General features: G+C 34.1%; 1 protein-coding gene across 1 annotated transcript in view; it reads right to left on the reverse strand.

Moving 5' to 3' along the window:
• LOC123538057 (uncharacterized) overlaps positions 1–20,409 on the reverse strand; it is a 28,594-nt gene extending 8,185 nt beyond the window's left edge. The window contains exons 1-12 of the mRNA XM_053529746.1: positions 20,086–20,409; positions 18,784–18,870; positions 17,898–18,011; positions 16,345–16,449; positions 16,040–16,087; positions 13,473–13,639; positions 12,480–12,610; positions 7,763–7,869; positions 7,405–7,568; positions 5,881–5,994; positions 945–1,086; positions 424–681 (exon numbers count right to left, since the gene is read on the reverse strand). Coding sequence (XP_053385721.1) covers positions 424–681; positions 945–1,086; positions 5,881–5,994; positions 7,405–7,568; positions 7,763–7,869; positions 12,480–12,610; positions 13,473–13,639; positions 16,040–16,087; positions 16,345–16,449; positions 17,898–18,011; positions 18,784–18,870; positions 20,086–20,368 — 1,720 coding nt within the window. The 5' untranslated portion in view covers positions 20,369–20,409. The remainder of the gene's footprint in view (positions 1–423; positions 682–944; positions 1,087–5,880; positions 5,995–7,404; positions 7,569–7,762; positions 7,870–12,479; positions 12,611–13,472; positions 13,640–16,039; positions 16,088–16,344; positions 16,450–17,897; positions 18,012–18,783; positions 18,871–20,085) is intronic.
• Between the last annotated feature and the right edge of the window lie 299 nt (positions 20,410–20,708).

Genomic DNA, 20,708 nt, shown 5'->3' on the forward strand with positions numbered 1-20,708 from the left:
TATCATTAGCAAGACACATTCAGACGAATCCATATTACTTATACATGTACATTAATGGTTCATCCGGAAAAGTGTATGCCATTTTATGTATTTAGATACACTGCAAGTCGATACAATATGCATAAATGTTATAAGCTTTCTCTCTTGTTTTCTCATATAAAAAGATGTCATGGTTTGCCAACCAGTCTCAAATCCCCAGTATTTTATTGGCTATTTTTGAGCTCTTACGAAAATGGAAACGTTTCTTTTCGAAACAGGTTCCAAAATCAGATGTATAACCAAGCAATCATGAAGTTTTAACGTAACCAAACATACCAAATCGACGAATAATGTGGACTAAATGAGCTTTAGTCAGATTATAATATATACACTGTACTAGATGGTTTAATCTTTTCTCATAATTACACTACAATCAATGTATACCTGTCGCACAAAGCTTGGCCGACCAGCTACCGCTACTACCGCTATCATCTAGCCAGTTTTCAAGCGGACTAGGTCTGTATTGTACACAGTCTCCTTCGTTCCGGTATGTAGTGACACTACAGTTATCACTTAGAAGGCAATTACTGTTACAGTCCTCCTTGCTGCTAATATTGTAAGAGACAGTCTCTTGCCGGGTTGCTATTCCTGATGTCAATCCGAACATTTCAGATGCATTATGACAATTTAGAGAGGGTATACCTGCAACAAAAAGAAGTGTGCAGAAACGTTTGAAGAAAATAATGTTATAATATTATTTTTCAATTAACTGTTCTGTTATGACGATTCTTTTTTATTAAAAATACTGTATATGTTTTAGCTAGAGTCAGTTACTTTTCGGTAATAACTTCAATAAATCAAGCAGTTTTACAACTTGGTCCAGTTTATCTTGCGAAACAACATGTTGTTTTGAATGCAATTTGGATTATCTAATATTAAATTTTAAATACATCAATATGACTCACCTGAAAATTTACAACCTCGTAATTCAAATCTAAGACAAGTTTTGTCAACTGCCAAACGTTTTTGAACCTCAAGTTTTATATACCTAGCTTTTAATGGTGTTGGCAGCATAAAGGTAAACATTTTACTACCCGGTCTGAAAGCCTGAAATGAAAGATCAAGCTAAACTATTGTAGTTAATATCATCACAACTAAACTTGCAAATATTGTATCGTGTGTTTTTCTTGTAACATGAAAATCAACCAGTAATAACTTTTTTATATGTACATAATGAAAACACTTTAAAACTTGTAAATTAATAAAAACTGCATTGATAAACTCTTCCTGTGGTCCGAGAGCTCACGGACTTTTATTGCAACAATTGAGGCCAAAAGAAGTTTACACTTTTTTGGAAACAGTATTTCACATCCTCCATGAAAACCCATTTCTTAAGTGTCAAAGCCGTGCCTATCTATATTTTGTTCACTTATGTTTGTGATAGGGGAAGTAAAACTCACTTGTAAAAATATTAGGGGGTAGGGTAAAGTTTACGTCTACAAGTTGCTTCACTGTTTAATTACAGTAACTATCTTATTGTCAGTCAATGTATAATTGTCAAACAATGACAGCAATAAGAAATTCATCAAAAAGGACTGAAGGGCAAACTGTATATTCAAGGTCAAAGGTCAGATTTATGTTAAAATCACAAAATTTGGCACATTTGAAATTTATTTTTATTCTTAAAAAAATAGTTTATCATAATTCACTCATCTTTATTTATGTAATGTGTATATATCAGCCAAAATCAGAAATGCAAATTTTATTGCATAGTCAAGGTCAACCCTAATAACTGAAGGTCAAACTTCATTTTCATGCAAAAATGTGAAAATTATTACCTTAACTTTTTCTAATCACTAAAGTTAATTCGTTTTAATGTTTGTATGTCAGGCAAAGTCAGCAGTGCAGATGTAACCCCAAAACAGCCAAGAGTAAAGCTATTATCAAAGGTCAAAGGTCAAATTTGCGTGAAAAATTGCACGAATAGCTTCCTGTTTGAAATATAACAGATATGTTTTAATCATTACAAGTAATTGCTCGTGGTTTATTTTAATGTATATATGTCTCACAATGTCAGTAATAAAGATATCGTCTAAAGTCAGACAAGTTCAAATGTAATATGAAGGGTCAAAGGTCATTTTCAAGTAAAAGAATGAAAATATAGCTCTTTAACTTTTCTCTTTGTTGACAATATCCTGTCGATCTAGTCAATGATATCTGTTCATTTTAATATATAAATGTTAGGCGATGTCTGGTATGCACATATAATTTCAAAACATTCAAGTTCAACCATAATATGAAAGGTCAAAGGTCAAAAAGTGAATAAAATGTTGCAATAATATCACCTATTTGTAATATTTTTTATTGTTTAAATGTATTTTTGTCATTTCAGTAACTGATCGTTGTATATGTGTATAGTCATATCATTTTACTTTATATATGTCAGACGATGTCATGGAAGAGAAAATAAGTCAAGGTCAAACCTGGTATTAAAGGTCAGGGGTCATTTTTGTGTAAAAGATCAAAATGTAGCATACTTACTCATTAACTTGTTATAAAATACCTTTTTGTTATAATTCACTGTTAGAAATTTATTTTAATGTATACATGTCAAGCAAGGTCAGCAATGTAGGTTTTGTCCTAATACGTCAAAGCCAGTCCTTTTTATCAAAGGTCAAAGGTCAAATTTGTGTGAAATTCAGAAAAACAGCACTTCTGCAATGATTTTTCTTTATTGTTTTAGGGTATTTTTGTCAACACTAGTAACTGATCATTATTCATTTTAAAGTATATATAACAGGTGATAACATTCTTCCTTAATTATGAAATTTTAGTCAGTGTAAAACCTGACATTAAAGGTCAACGGAAAGGGTCTTCAAGAAACATGCCATTATGAAAAAATGGCTTGAACAAGTTGGGGAGCAAATGAAAAGATCCTACGGCAAGTCTACACAGGCACCGAACGGCCCATAGAAGAGTACGCATCCACCTCATGGGTAACTGCTTCCATAACCAATAAAGATAAACTGGACAACGCTCAAAATTCAGGCCTGAGGATAAGTCTTTGAGCAATGTAAACAACTCCAATAAAAGAAATGAAAAAGACATCCAGCCGCTTGTGCCCGATGAATGGGTTCCTAGACAATGTGCTCCAAAGATCAGATTGGAGGTGCCAGGAGTAGCAGAAAAAGGAAAACAACATCAGTCTCACCAACAATCTTTTACGCTAGAAATGATCAATGACGGTCCCGCAATCCAGCATACTCTTGGATCCAAGCATATACCGATAGATCAGTGGAAAAAGCAGTTCAGAATGCTGGGAGTGGTACCTACATCAAATTCTCTCACACTCTCTCATCCAGTCGGCAAGGGATTCTTCAGCTTTAGAGCAGAGACGCAAGCCCCCATTTCGGCCACACCCCAACTGTATGAGCAAGGAGAAAAGGGAGAAAAGGGACAAAATATTGTTTTCCTAACAGACTCCAAGTGAGCTCTTCAGGCTCTCTAAGCAGGTCCATCAGACATCTTAACGAGACAGCTGCTGGAAATGTGGGCATAGCCGAAAATGAAGCTGCGGACGAACTTTGCAAAGGAAGCAACCAATAAATACAATCCCAAACCTCCATCTTCATACAGAGAATCTCAGATTCTGCTGAAGAATAGATTTGCGTCAGACTAGAAGAACATAAGTGATGGAGGCTACCTGCCCAAAAATGACAGTCTGCACAAGCTAATCAGAGACGGCCAAATAACTATCCTCCGCACTGGACACTGTAGCCTGAGGAAACATACGAAGAAACGGGGTGTTGCAAAGACACCAAAATGCCAGTGCGGATCAGAGGAACAAATACCATTTCACATCCTGCAGAGCGGTTTCTATCTGGAAGAAGTACGCCAGAAAGTTTGGCCCACAGACATCCCATATGAGACCAAGCTATGGGGAGATGCCAGCGACCTGCAGAACCGGTGCAGTTCACTGCCGCAACTAGTGTCAAAGCCATGCCTATCTATATTTTGTTCTGGAAATTTGATGTAGGCACGACTCCCAGCATTCTGAACTGCTTTTTCTACTGATCCATCTGCATCTGCTTGGATCCAAGAGTGTGCTGGATAGCGGTCATTGATCATTTCTAGCGTAAGAGATTGTTGGTGAGCCTGATGTTGTTTTCCCTTTTTTCTACTCCTGGCACCATCAATCTGATCTTTGGAGCAAATTGTCTCGGAATCCATTCATCGGGCACAAGCGGCTCTGCCTCTGTGTCTAGTGCTGCTGCTTTTCCTTTCTGCAGTCCTTTGACGATATGGTTGAGACCCCTGACCTTTAATATTAGGTTTGACCTTGACATACTATCTCTTCCATGACATCGTCTGACATATATACAGTAAAATGAATAACGATCAGTTACTGAAATGACATAACAAATACTTTTAAACAATAAAAATTATTACAAATAGGTAATATTATTGTAACATTTTACTCACTTTTTGAACTTTGACCTTTCATATTATGGTTGAACTTGAATGTTTTGAAATTATATGTGCATACCAGACATCGCCTAACATTTATATATTAAAATGAACTGATATCATTGACTAATATCGACAAGATATTGTTAACAAAGAGAAAAGTTTAAGAGCTATTTTTTTTTTTCATTCTTTTACTTGAAAATGACCTTTGACCCTTCATATTACATTTGAACTTGTCTGATTTTGGACGATATCTTTATTACTAACATTGTGAGACATATATACATTAAAATAAATCACGAGCAGTTACTCATAATGATTAAAATATATCTGTTATATTTCAAACAGGAAGCTATTAATGCCTTTTTTCACAAAAATTTGACATTTGACCCTTGATATAAGCTTTACTCTTGGCATTTTGGGGGTTACATCTGCACTGCTGACATTGCCTGGCATACAAACATTAAAAGGAATTAACTTTAGTGACTAATAATGTGAAAACATATTAAACAGATTAGAAAAAGTTAAGGTAATAATTTTCACATTTTTGCATGAAAATGAACTTTGGCCTTCAATTATCAGGGTTGACCTTGACTTTTTGCAATAAAATTTATATTTCTGATTTTGGATGATATATACGCATTACATAAATAAAGATGAGTGACTTATGATAACAAACTATTTTTTAAGTATAAAAATAAATTTCAAATGTGCCAAATTTTGTGATTTTTACACAAATCTGACATTTGACCTTGAATATCCAGTTTGCCCTTCAGTCCTTTTTGATGAAATTTCTTATTGCTGTCATTGTTGGACATATATACATTTACTGACAATCAGATGTTTACTGTAATTAATCAGTCAAAAAACTGGTAGACGTAAACTTTACCCTACCCCCTAATATTTTTACCTCCCCTATCACAAACATAAGTGAACAAAATATAGATAGGCAGGGCTTTGACAGTCAAGAAATCGGTTTTCATGGAGGATTTAAAATATTGTTTCCAAAAATGTATAAACTTTTTTTGGCCTCAATTGTTGCAATAAAAGTCCGTGAGCTCTCGGACCACTGTCTTTACTTCGTGTTTCCAGTTGCAAAACAACCTAACCGATGAAAGGAAAGAAATCTGAACAACCGACCTTAACCATGCGTACTTTTGGGAATCTTTAAACATGCGTAGATGTTTCGTTGAATTGACAAACCTTTCATCTGTCCATGCTTAAATATTTGTAAATTTATAGATGATCGATTAGCGTTTTCTAGATCAAAGACCATTTTAAGTATTATTATGTCTTTTAGATTTACGATATTTGGAATTCAATGTTAATTATTTGAGACAGTTGTCATAAAAGTTTTCAAAAGATAATTTTTGGTAATCAAAATTAAGTACTTTGGGATAACAAATGCAATTAATGACAGTTGATATAACTTACCGTTTTGTTGTACATTTGTAAATTATCTACTTCTGTACCATAATACATTGTAAAGGGCCACACTGAATTATAAAATCTCACTCCTTCTACCGTAGTAATTGCAATTAAATCCACCTAGAATGATATAAAAGAAGTACGATAAAATCTAGTAGACAAATATCATTTTCAACTTCATGGATGTTTATCAATAAAGTAAAACTGTTGCTGCAATGTTTGACTAAACTTTATAATTACCCTACTGCTTCATCCTCAACTGAAATAGGTGCAATCAACATACTTTTATTTATTCATAAACGATTCTTTACTTGTTATGGTGGGTACTATTTATCCCCGAGAAGTTCAGTTAAATAGAACCATCAGTATTACTGCTTCATTTTTAGATTATGACAGTATTATACATACCATAATTTATGACAAGAAAGATGATTCATATTAAAAAGGTAATTTATAACTTCATAACAGTTTTGGTCGTTGTAATTTTCCAGTTATATTAAGTAAAGTTATAAAACGTTTTATCAAAATTGGCTATGACCCGACTGTTTTGAGACAGTTCAACAGTTTTACAGCTGGACGCTGCGCTTTCATCTTTGCGTTTGACGGAGCAGGCGGGGTATTCTACGGGAGAACTTAAACCCAACGAGACTAAGCTAGTTTGATTTCCGTCGTCTGGCCTGTTTCGTCGTACCTTTAAGGGTGTTTGCCTGTTTGCTCTGCCTTCTGTAAAGGCAATGAGTACTGTACATACGTTTTTGGTTCTCAAGAATTGGTTTTTATATAAAATGTACAATAACATGTGTTTTACATAACATGGCTTCTGTTGCCATTGCATTTGTTAGGGAGTCACCTGGCGAAGATAAATATTATCTACACTGCCCTATGACTCACGAACATAGCTGGGGTAAGAGTGGAGGTTAGTAGCACCATATTACGGTTTATGCTCCCAAGAAATGTTATTTTTTAACTGACCGATCCACCGACCGATACTTGGCGGTGACCAAATTGTGTTCAAATATTGTGTTCTTATTGTCCTCGTGTGTTTACTTTACATGTGTACGAGAGAGCGTGCGCGTGTGCGTGTGCGTGTGTGTGTGGGGGGCGGGGGGGGGGGGGGGTGGAGGTGCACGTCTGAGTTGGAGATGTTGCGTTTTTCTTGTTAGATATTCATTTTTGTTTTCAAAATAAAAATGTAGATCAGCTGAATGATTTTGGTGGTCCTCTTAAAGTTACGAAGCGTGCAAGATATTTTGTTACCTGCAAGAATTTAACAATGAACACTGCTGGATTTACAAATTCCAGATATTAAAAGTATTAATCAAGACTTTGGCGATATTATGAATAAATCTAATGCCTCCAAATTATTGAAAATTTGTAATATTTATAAAGATAACTGTATACTGCTTTAATGCATATGCGCATCTTTTTATGCAAGTCATAATACTAAAAACTTGTATAGATAATAAAACTGCCTATTTCAACTATATGAACATCAGCAAAGAATACAGATACAAGTATATTAGAAGTCACCAAAATCCAAGGTCTTTCGTCAGATACTCCAGCACACCAGCCTGAACTGAATGGTCTCGCGTTGGATGGTAAATGTTTTGGGCGCCACGATGAAGCAGATATTTGGAAATCTCTAATACTCCCATCGATCATACCAAGATCTTCATTACAGGAGTCACCTCCTACTGTAAATCAAAATTTCTTTTAAAATTTAAAACACCTCCAAAATAAACAGCATGTTCGCGCTGATCAAGTGGAAACATTATAAATATGTATTATTATAAGATGGAAATCAGAAAATCCTATCCTGTGTGTTAAGATGATTTCATAGAAAAGAATTGACTCGTTAACAACTTTATGAATTTTAACAACGACTTACGTGATTCTGTGTCCATTGTAAAAATTCTTGCAGCTTTTTCCAACTTTGTCATTTGAAATCCGTTCAGTTTGTCAAACACTAACGTAACGAAACGTCCATAAACGCCCCTATAATATATTTTCATGATAAGTTATTGCAAATGAAAACAATAATACTGAATCAAATACCTCTTGACTTCTGGTTTACGGTTCTTTGTGGGTTAATCCAGTCGTTATAATAATAATAATAACAATAGTAATAATAATTTTATTTATAAAGGGGATAACATATTTGGCTATAGCAAGTCTAAGATATGGCCCTCTTACATAATAATGTAAAAATACATCCTTGATACGTAACATAGACAGTGAAGTAAATAAACATAAAATATCCTTAGTGCTTAATTATTGACGGTTTTATCGTCGAACTGCATAAAATAAATAAACCAGACTATTTATACATATTCTTAGCAATGTTGATTAATTGATATGTCCCTGTAATATTTCGAAATTGCATACCAAACTCGTAATCTAGGAGCGATTAAAATACTTAATATCTAAAAATGGATCTAAAAATGGACCATTTGTACAATAGTCATACAATATAACAGTACTTATCATATTAATAATAATATACTAAGCTTTGTATATGTCGTTGAGGACAGGCAGAAGTGTTTAGTTGTACTTACCTTAAATGATGCTTTCAGCCCTTGACAAGTTTTTAATATATGGCAGACGATTCATATCCATATTATATACTGTCTAAACTTTAGAAACACGAATTATATTTGCTTGTTTTATGAAATATCAACCAGTAATCTTATAAAAAATGTTTTGAAGAGGTAAAACTAAATTATGATTAATGTTATGCCATAGGTATTCTTAGTTTAGCTGTAAATTTATTACAAGCGAGTCATTTCCATATCGTTTTATAGAATTGAAACATTAATGGTATTTGATCCTCTTTTCTGTTTACAAACAATTATGACTGACTCAACAATCCGCCTACTGTACTTATTTTTCCACCAGAAAATAGTATGTCGTACTATCAAAGCTTTACACAATTGTATTAATTTTTATTATGTTGATGTAGCAGATGCTTCACAGACACAGTGTATTGGTTAGATAGTGGTAGTATTCAAATCCAACATTTAAGTGACATGAAGATTCCTTCTCTGAGAAGTATGTCCAAACCTTTCCTATTTTGTTTCTAAAATCTCTTCAAGGAACCGGTAAATGGATTGTTCATCATTTGAATTTTTAAGACGTCCCAATCTATGTACGAGGGGATATTTAACCAATGACATCAATTTTTATCAATCCACATTGCTTCAAATGTATGAAACAATACAATTTGATATAAAATCATAAAAATGCACAAACTGTAAGATCTGCGATTCATGTTTGATAATTAGCACTACAATCATATATACTTGGTATTTCATTAGTTTAGACATTATCTTATACAGATATGCATCTTCTGACATACATTTACAACTTGGTTCATCCTGTCAAGTGCATAGAATTTGATATCCATTTCATTAAAGGTAATCTAAGGTAATCAAAAACAAACATTTCTGACTGGCCTCAATGTCTTATCAAATTTCTGTTTATCAATATAAAAATACAATAAATATAGTTGAAACTCAATATCTTGAATTCCAGCAGACCTAGCGTTTTCACGTCGACATAACCGAAATTCGATTAAGAATGATGTTTTTTTACTTTATATGCCTTCGAGATAGCCAGAATTTTGATATAAGAGAACTCGAGATATACAATTTCAACTGTAATTTTATTTTGTATCAGTTTTGTAGAAATAATCAAATTTCAAAATTTACTTTTTTCTTTCGTTGTGGCACTATCATTCCTAGAAAATGTCTATGACTGAAACTAGGTAACTAGAATTCAAAGGGATGGAGTTTACTTCGAGATAACCAAACATCGAGGTAAAATTATATTTGCGCACCTGTTTTCTGGACGGGATTCGAAAGTGTCTTCGAGAATAGAATCTTGAGATAAGCTAGTTCGATATATCGACTTGCAGCTGTACTTAATACTTGGGTAATGGATAAAATGTTGATATAATGTAATGTGTCCAGGATTTTTTTGCTGGGGGTGGGGGGGGGGGCAACGTTGGGTGGGTTATATACCCCTCCCGATGTCAAAAAATTTTTAATATGGCACATGAAAAGATGCATTTTCCTGCTACTTGAAACACCTTTAAGGATGCATGAATGTATTATATATTTAAGGAAAAGTCTATTTCTTAAACATTTCATCACCGCTCGTGATGAAATAATGCACGGAGGGGCACCTGGGGTCTTCCTCCACCATTAAAAAGCTGGAAAGTCGCTATATGACCTATCATGTGTCGGTGCGACGTTATATCAAAAAAAAAATTTTTTAAAAATATAAACATTTCATCAAGCCTTTTCAATGTATGTATGATTGTACAGTCACAGTGTATGGACATCATTTTTCTGTATGATACCCAGGTCTCAGTGTATTGGCTCTGATATCTACCAATCCAATGTATAACCAGCTACCAGTAATAAAGGAGCTAATGGTTTAAAAATCAACTATATGATTGTCAACAATTATTATACTACATTTTAATCAAATGAATAAAATTTCATTCATTCTATCCCTTTTTTTTAAATCATAATATAAAAAAAAAAATTCTAGTAATTAAAAACAAAAATAATATGTGTAATTTCACTAAAAAGAAAGTTATCAAAAACTGCTCAAAATTGATATACAAAATGACATGATTTGTAGAAAAATAATTTACTCAGTTCACAAAAAATATTAATAATATTAAAATAAATAAAAACACACAAAATATTTTTTGAACTTTTTCTGCATTTCTTATGTTCTAAGCAAATATGTATATAATGAAAAAAAATTGTTGAAGTTTAAAGATGATTGATTTATTTGCAAACTGGCCAAATGTTTTTAGATTTCCAACAAAACAAAGTATTATGACAATTGCTATTTACAGCATAGATTTCAAATGACAATGAACTCTTAATTGTACAAACTATAACATCACAGCATATATTTTTATGTATAAAACCCCTCATAAGTAACGAGTTTTAGATGCGTTTTGTAAGATTTACTGAGAAACTACTTTTAAAACCATGAGAGTTTTTAAGTAAGGTTATTGGACCCATAAGAGTAAAATTGATATAGTAGTTTCAAATTCATAATTGTTGTAAAATTAAAAGAAAGGATACTTTTGTGTTAAATCAAGAAACCTTGGCTGGTTAAGGGCTCAAAGCTTTAAATGTTTTAATGAATAATATTAAAGGTTTACGTTTAAAACCCAGTGTTATATGTCAGTTATTTGATGCTTTTGTTGGTTCTACTCTTAATTATGGTTGTGAAATATGGGGGTTTGGAAAATCGAAAGAAATTGAACGTATTCACCTTAAGTTCTGCAAATCTTTACTGAATGTCAAAACATCGTCTAGCAATATAGGTGTATATGGAGAACTAGGGCGTTATCCGTTATATATAAATAGATATGTACGAATAATAAAGTACTGGGGTAAAATTGTTTCATCTTCAAATATTTTATTAGTCAAATTGTATGAATGTTTTCTTGTTAGTAAAACTAATAGAAATAATTGGGCTTATCAGGTGAAATGTCTTTTAGACAATTTTGGCTTTTCCTATGTATGGAATAATCCAACGTTGGTAGACATAGATAAGTTCCACATAGCCTTTAAAGAACGTGTATTAGATACTTTTATGAACGAATGTGGAACATTAGATATGTACAAAAATTTTAAAACTAGTTTTCTATTTGAAAAATATTTAGATTTATTACCGTTTAAATACAGGGGTGCTTTAGCTAGGTTAAGACTATCCTCGCATAAATTAGCAATTGAAACAGGTCGTTACTCTAGAAATAGAACAGATAGAAATCTGCGTTACTGCATATTTTGTCAGAACAGAGATATAGAAGACGAATACCATTTTATCATAGTGTGCCCATTGTATGAGAATATAAGAAAAACATATTTAAAATCATATTATTACAGAAGGCCAAATGTAATGAAATTTATTGAACTTCTCAATAGCGATTAACAAGTTACTATTAAAAATTTGTGTAAATTCATTTATCATGCATTTATACTGAGAACATCTTTATTGTAAATAGTGGTATACTTTTAGCTCTACGTATCAAGATGATACTTCCACGTATAGTTGTTAAATGTATAAGACTCATCCTCCATAACAATCTATGTTACATGTAAATTCAATTATTTCATTCAAAAATGCTTACGCTTTTTGTTATTTGTATAAAATCACATGACAATATTTTGATGTCTGTGTACATATTGTATTTATGACAAAAAACTGTACAGTTTACGTCAATAAAAATATTCTATCTGTCTGTCTGTCTGTCTGATAAATAGCAATCAATTTAAAAAGCAAGCGATCAATGAAGCATGTACAGATAAACTTTTACCTGTAACATGCCTGGGGCTAATTTCCACTACCGGACATGGCTCTTTAACCTGTGTATTGCGGTCAAATCAAGCCAATTGCGCTGGTGTATAAATTTGTTAATTGAGGGGCCCGTAGTAATAAAAATCGTAACTAGCCAGCCAGCTGGGGGCGGGGGCGGGTCCCGCCTCCCCCCCCCCCACACACACACATGGGCACGTGCCTGTGTTACTCCATAAATAAATTTAATGGGGTGCAATTTGTTATTATTTTATATGTACCTCATGAAAAGATAAAACGTTGATGAGGTGTACTTTGTTTCAGTATTACACACTGTTGCCTCTAGGTCCAGAAAGCTCCACTTGACATCATCATAATAGCAGATTATAAACGGAATATTGTCGATTATATCCTGCAATATGTGCATGCAATATCTTTTACAATCAATATTGTAATAGATAATATTAATCATACTTATCTAACATAAACATTTTCACATACTGACCCTATCTAGAAATTCAGTAGTCATTCTATCTTATCTCAGTATACTTTATGCAATAAAACAAATAACATTTAAAGCCTGTTTTACAGCATTATAGTGTAATGAAATGCTGTCTATAACAATAGTTTGATGTATAAATGTCAAATGCCACACTGATCAATATCAACACTCTCAATATTCATTATTGTTATCGTTTGGATATTAGCAGTATTGCAAAATTAAAGCGTTTCAACAAACATTTTGAGCAGTTTGTCGACGGCTTCTCTTACTCTAGCAATTATTACATATTTGAGAAAACCAACATAGTGCATTTGCGACCAGCTTGGATCCAGACCAGCCTGCGCATCCGCGCAGTCTGGTCAGGATCCATGCTGTTCGGTAACGGTTTCCCTACATGCAATAGGCTTTGAAAGCGAACAGCATGAATCCGGACCAGACTGCGCGGATTCGCAGGCTGGTCTGAATCAATGCTGGTCGCAAATGCACTATGTTGGTTTTCTCATGGCGCGGCTCATTTTTTTTGTCAAACAACAAAAACTGCAGGATATTAATGTGGGTTGTCATACGATAGAAAAAAATCCAAAAAAATATCACACTCGTACATTATATTTCAGTTATAACACGACCACTACTTTCTACAGCTGAACATATTCTAATCCTATGTTTCATATTACATATACATACTAAACATTAGCAAATTTTTAACTACGGCTATTGTCATGTCGTATTTTACTTAATATATTAAATACCAAAAACAATTTAATTTTCTCACCTTCGTAGAAGTTTTGTTCTTGTAGTAGTCAAACAAAATTTCAATTTTGGATACAGTTAATGAACGCATCAAGTCAAATTGATACCAGACTAATCTTCTATGTTCTTTACTCAAAAATGACCCCTTATTCATCAGGTATGTATTGTTGTCAACAGTAATCCACATGACTGCAAAACAAGACAATTGCTATTTGCTTTTAGTTAATATTTGTTTAATTTTATGAGGTTATGCATAAAAATAACAACTGCGGCACGAAATTACTACATAGATGTTGTACGTCAAACGTTATTTACAGCCTGACAGTCATGTCCCGGGGTGTTAGATAAAGTTTTCCAGCATTGGTGGAATAAACGGAAATCCCAGTCCGGTATGCACAAAAAGCTAAAAATTCTTATACCGTTGCATCTTTTTAGCATTTACATATCGTTATACATGATGATATATTCCATATAAAGGTAAAATGAGAGGGGTGATTAAAGTCGTTTGAAAATAAACTTTCGTCATTTAGATGGGAATATCCTCCACGAAGCATTTATAGAATACATATTTTTCAATTACTTTGATATGCCAGAACGCGTAGTTACGTATAATGCCACAATGAGCGTAAACACTAGATTACCAATTAACTCTTTTAACAAATCTGTCAGGATCAGAAAGCTTATTATAATTAATCTTAGTCTCAATCTTAGTGTTCTCGCTGGTATTGGGTTAAGAAATAAAAACAGTAATTAAAAGGTATTTCTATTTCAATTTATAACAAAAGCAATTTTTTATCGAAACTTCGCACGATTGTGGAGTTTTCGAATTGCAATAAGTAAAGTTTTAAAACGTTTTATTACAAAAAAGATTATGACCTGGCAAGGTTAAAGAAATAATATGAGCCACGCCATGACAAAACCAACATAATGGCTTTGCGACCAGCATGGATCCAGACCACCATGCGCATCCGCGCAGTCTAGTCAGGATCCATGCTGTTCGCTAACAGTTTCCCTAATTGCAATAGGCTTTGAAAGCGAACAGCATGGATCCTGACCAGACTGCGCGATTGCGCAGGCTCGTCTGGATCCATGCTGGTCGCAAAGTCACTATGTTGGTTTTCTCATGGCGCGGCTCATATCTGTAAGAAGGCCCTTCGGAAACGTAGGAGGCAAGCAATCAAAATAATAGTAAACTCGGTTTGATCGGTTCTATTGATGGGAGAAAACGAAACGTACAATATCCCTCATGCCCTCTAGGACAGGCTTAAGCGGAATTGAATTTACTGTATGATTCCAAAGAATAATAAAATATAACCACACTTAGACAAAGACGCCGGAGCCGCATCATGATAAAACCAACCTAGTGGGTTTGCGACCAGCATGGATCCAGACCAGCCTGCGCATCCGCGCTGTCTGGTCAGGATCCATACTGTTCGCTTTTAAAGCCTATTGGAATTGGAGAAACTGTCAGCGAACAGCATGGATCTTGATCAGACTGCGCGGATGCGCAGGCTGGTCTGGATCCATGCTGGTCGAAAATCCACTATGTTGGTTTTCTCATGATGCGGCTCCGCCTCCTCATGGCATTTTAAGACTGGTGTTGAAACAGTCTTTTTTAAATCTATAAGAAGATCTTTTGGAAGCAGTCCAGTGTTTGGTGAACAGTCTTTCTACAGTAAAAAGCTAAATTTATCTCTTTGATTTTATCTGACGGAATAGATATTAAGGTCCGTTAAAAGCAGTTCCCAAAACCAACTGAAACTAATTTACCTTAATACTCGTCTTTTGAATTATTTTGTTGAGCCTTTATGGTGTTTTCCTATTGATCTACTTTCTGCAAATGCATCGAACCCATACGTATGTACTTTTAACGCGAAAATTTTGGGACTTACTTTTTGTGTCTTTTCTTGTCGTTACGCATTTTAACGATTTACATGTCAGCTTTTGTTTTCGTTGTCGTACAGCTTTAAACGATTGTAAGGGTTAACAATGCGTTTTTGTGCACCATTAACCGGATTAAACCTCATGCGATGTGTTTCCGATCAGCTGTTTTAAGATGGGCCTCAACTCTTTATTTGTTTGGTTCGTCCTTGTCATCTAGTTGTTTCACTTTGTCTATGTATTTTGTATAAGTTTTAACAGGTTACACTTCTATAATACATATGAGCCGCGCCATGAGAAAATCAACATAGTGGCTTTGCGACCAGCATGGATCCAGACCAGCCGGCGCATCCGCGCAGTCTGGTCAGGATCCATGCTGTTCGCTTTCAAAGCCTATTGCAATTAGAGAACCCGTTAGCGAACAACATGGATCCTGACCAGACTGCACGGATGCGCAGGCTGGTCAGGATCCATGCTGGTCGCTAACCCACTATGCTGGTTTTCTCATGGCACGGCTCATATTTGCGTAATGGTTTCGTTTTGAGGAGGCTTTGTTCTTGTAAGATTGCAGATTTTTGACTTTATTTCAGTGTCAGAAATAAACATGCTCTGTTTGTGTACGTAGTGACCAAATGATTGGTTGGAACTAGAAGAGCTTCAACGGTGACAAGTACAGTAACAAGTAAAGTCGGCTATTACATGGCATACCTGTAGGTGGGAATGAACCTTTCGATATGTTGAAATCTGACGTCAGCTCTAAAAACAGAATGAAACTGATTATTGCTACGGTTTTGTTTTTAAAAAATATAGATAAATATAAAAATGAATTATGGAGGCCCCTAAAATATAAGAATAGAGCTAAAATTAGCTCAATAGTGATAATTCGTTCTACGTCCACTGTTTCATAAGCATAAGCATAATATTCTTAATCAAAGTAGAAATACATCAGAAACAAAGATACGTTATTTTTGGGGTGGGGGAAGAGGGTTGGCCTGTCAAAGACGTATTTATACCTGCATAGTTAATTTCAGATTCATCGCTCATTCGGTTAGCTCTTTCTTCAGAATTTGTTGTTTGTTCAAAGATATCATCAAAATCCATTCCATTGTCTGTCGTATCTGAATTAGATGTACATAAAACATTTAAGCCGCGCCATGAGAAAATCAACATAGTGGCTTTGCGACCAGCATGGATCCAGACCAGACTGCATATCCGCGCAGTCTGGTCAGGATCCATGCTGTTCGTTAACGGTTTCTCAAATTGCAATAGGCTTTGAAAGCAAACAGCATGGATCCTGACCAGACTGCGCGGATGCGCAGGCTGGTCTGGATCCATATTGGTCACAAACGCACTATGTTGGTTTTCTCACGGTGCGGCTCATTTAATATTTAATTTAAAAAACAGTATCTGTTTTCCAACAAGTGTATTTTTCTTCAATTGACCATAATTGCTTCGTAAATTGCATCAAGAATAAGCAGTCATTTTGAACAATAAAAAAACAACACGTTTGCTTTTAACGTTGTCCTGAGTAATTTTGTTAAAAAAGCATTTAAAGCTGTCTCTACGTACCCTTTGGCGATCCGACCGGAGTATTAAAGCAATATTTGTTTTCTTTGTCGTCAGGTAACGTACCCTCGGTAATCAACGTTCCATTCAATTGAGGACAGCTGATGTTTCTTCGCTACATTTAAACGAACAGAAAGCGATATATTTAAGTGTTAGTTTCTGATAAGTATCATAAATATGCCATACAGAGTAAAAAACAAAATGTAAATTAAGAAATTGTTTTACTGCTAGCCATATAAAAAATATTCTTAGATTATATTAATTTGGTACTAAATAAGTTATGTACATATAAAGATTGTGGTAATGCCTATACGACTGTTTAGGTTCGGTTTTAAGAAGGTATATCTGTAAACTTTAAGGTACTGTATGCGGTTTGACTTTCTTCGGCTGATGAAAAACAGGGGTCTTACTGTTGCTTTAAAATACCTGAAATACCCTTTTGAAGAAGTTGCTTACAAACATTATCAGACTCTGTCAAACCAAGTCTGTGATTGCTTTGCTAAGTTGCATTCTTTGTGTCTCCGCATATGATTTATTAACTGTCTCAACAGCAATCTTCAAGTGCCGTGTGGCGGCCGTACAAATTGTCCCCATACTTGGATTCAGTGCTGTTACATTTTCTGGTCCTTGAGATCATGGAGTAAATTCTATAATAGAATTCCGCTTAAGCCCGTCCTAGAGGGCATAAGGGGCGTTGCATATGTCATAACCTCTCATGAACAGACTCAGTCAAACCGAGTGTGCCGTTATTTTGCTTGGATGCATTCTTTGCTTCTAAAGGATCTGCACATATGATTTATTTGCTCGGCCACGAGAGATAGCGAAACTAGTAATACCTGGCTTAGCACTTCCTTAAGCTGAACTCTCTTATACATAAAGATTAGATGGACTCCATTATCCCAAAGGACTTGAAAATATGGTAGCATTCAATTCAAATATAAAGATACTGTTTTGTGGCTGTCCGAATGGCACTTAAAGAGTGCTGTTGCAATTTACTGACTTGCCTTTTCAAGCATGAAAACTGTTTCTAACATGCTAAAAATTTGTGGTAAAGTTTCATTTTCTCTACTGGTTAAGACCCGTTCACACATGGTTAAGTTCATATAGTCGATACCTTAAAAGTGAAAAAATAGAAAATTGTATCATAGAAACATAATTACTACAGCACATATATGTAATGTTACTGAATTTCACTATGTAAAAAAATCGGCATTCTAAAACAGCATATGATATTACTCTAAACTTCTTGGTATGTCAGGTGAAGCTAATCGTTTCTGATGAAGTGTTCTCATGCATATACAAACACATCCTTATTGTATTTAATGTACACAACATTTCCACACAAATGTGTAAGTACAAACGAAGTAAACTAATAGATATCCTTGCATAAGGCAAGTTTCCATTCTTTGCATATTACTTGACTTTCAAAAATAAAAGAACGTCAGTTATTGATATAAACAAAACTTTCATTAAATTCACATTTGTAAAATAATCATTGGTTATATGAAGGACTAAGAAATTAATTTCTACACTTAACCCGTTTCTTCCTCTTTTTTTTTCTTTTCTTTTTTAATCATTACGTTCAGTCTTGACTGCATCAGATACTCTGTTTTTAGTTGATATTTTGTTTCATTACAAGTGTGATGGGAACCACCCAAGTTTTTAATCTCACTGTCTTCTCACTGTCTTGCAATATTTAAATATGTTTGTGGTTTAAGTTAGTTTATTGATCTCGTCTTCTGTTAATACTATTGTCATTTCCAATGCTTTTCTTTGTCTCCTATGTTCGGTTATAACGTAAGAATTCTTGTCTTAAAAGAAGACAAAATAACTTATATCTCTATGAAAGAAATGTCCTTTGAAAACTATTGGTCTATTATACATACCATAGTTCTTGCCAAGTGTGAAATTTGGGACATTTCCATATACAGTATGTTTTGAAAAGAATCGTGTTCGGCTGAACTTTGTGAATCCTGTAAATATAAAAGAGCTCGTAGATTCCGTAAAGCAGTATACAGATATATGTTATTTCAGATTTGTTCATATTATAAGAGACATTTTAACTCTTCCTGCTGCTATGTCTTTATATTCTAAACGATTCGATGTATTTTTGTGAATGTAACCGTTTACAAATAATAGGATGTTAATAAGTTCTTGTTGAACAGGCTGAAATAGAAAAGTAGCCGACCAGATAGGGAGTCCGGGGGCATGCCCCCTTGGAAAATTTTGAAATTCAGCGCTTCATTTCCTGCATTCTGGGGCATTTTAGGAGCATTTAAGAACACATTTTCCAGTGCAATTTTATATTCAGTATACTGTTTATTTTCACACTGTTATCAGCTCAGCGGTTAAATTTAAGAAAACTAACAAAATTAAGTTTTCTTAAAGGCACTGACCTCCAGATTTGGCTAAAAACTTTCTTTTAAATTGAAGCTTCGTCATATTATGAACATTAGAATATGAACGTTTGTTTCTAAAATATATTGAAAATTCCAAATCAAGAAATAAAGATGACCGCGTCGGGAATCGAACCCGCGGCAATAAAGACATTTTCCCGTCGCCGTTACCAATAGCGATATAGCTGAAGTAGATTGAATAATAACTTCAAAATATAGATATTTATAATTGAGACAGTTTACCTGGAGTGAAAGCGTGATAAATGATTTTCGACTTTTAACGTAAAAAGTAGTAAAAATAGCAAATTATCGTGTTTACGTAACATAAAGTTTGTCAGTAATTGAGTTTTAAAGTCTTTTTAAGAAATATATCATTACATTTATTTCAAGATATCTCGACAATTTATAGATGAAAGGGACCTACTTCAAAATAAGTATAAAATGAAAAAATACAAAGCAATTGAAATAAATTCTCGAAAGTAATATAATATAAATTTATACTTGAATATGTAAGATACCGTAAAAGCTAACATTTTTATTTCAAATTTCAGTAGCGTAACTAAAAGTTTTGAGAGATTTCTTCATATATTTTTCACAATGTATTCATTGACTGATTATATTTGAAACACAAATAATCGCTTTAATTCTTCTTTCTATTGCTACTACTGACAACAAAAAATTAAATGGACATAAACCTGGAGCATTTTTACTTTTACTATGATTATATAAGATTAAATGATGTTGTTTTTATCCCACATAGTATTAAATAGTTTACCATCTCTTTCTACTAACCTTCTGGACAGACATTTCCACTCATATAAATGTTATAATTTCCAGGGATCCACGTTCCGGTATCCAGATCCTGATTTCGTTTAAGTTTGACACAAAACTTAAGCTTCCAATAAAGATTGTAGGGATCGTCTTGTAGGTACCATACATTTCTATCAAATTCACTGATCAGTGTTTCTCCTGAGAAGTGTTCAGCCAATGCTATGTATCCATAACCCGACTTCAGCAAAATACCACCTGTTGACCACCCTTGTGACTGCGACTCGGGACATCCGAACTTAGTCATTGGTATTGCGAACGGACCGGGCGGCCATAAGCTTTTCTTAGCACGTCTTTCTGTTTTGAACAAGAAAAATAATGTATAAATCAAATACGCTCCGCAGTATCGAATTTGACTTATTTAGGCTTTAATGACGATATACATAGGTAAATTTCGCATTGCTGTGAATTTTATAATTGTAACAAAGCAGAAAGTGTTTTAAGATTTCAAAGCCAGTCATAGCAAAAAAGAAGAATAGAAAATTTTACCTTTAGAAATGTGCAGTGCCTCGCAGGTCACTTGATTTGAAGATTGTCTGCATTTCGAGTATGGGAATTTCGTCGGCTTATACAAAGATGCAGCATGA

This window comes from Mercenaria mercenaria, chromosome 18, assembly GCF_021730395.1.
Source record: "Mercenaria mercenaria strain notata chromosome 18, MADL_Memer_1, whole genome shotgun sequence".
NCBI classification, from domain to species: domain Eukaryota; kingdom Metazoa; phylum Mollusca; class Bivalvia; order Venerida; family Veneridae; genus Mercenaria; species Mercenaria mercenaria.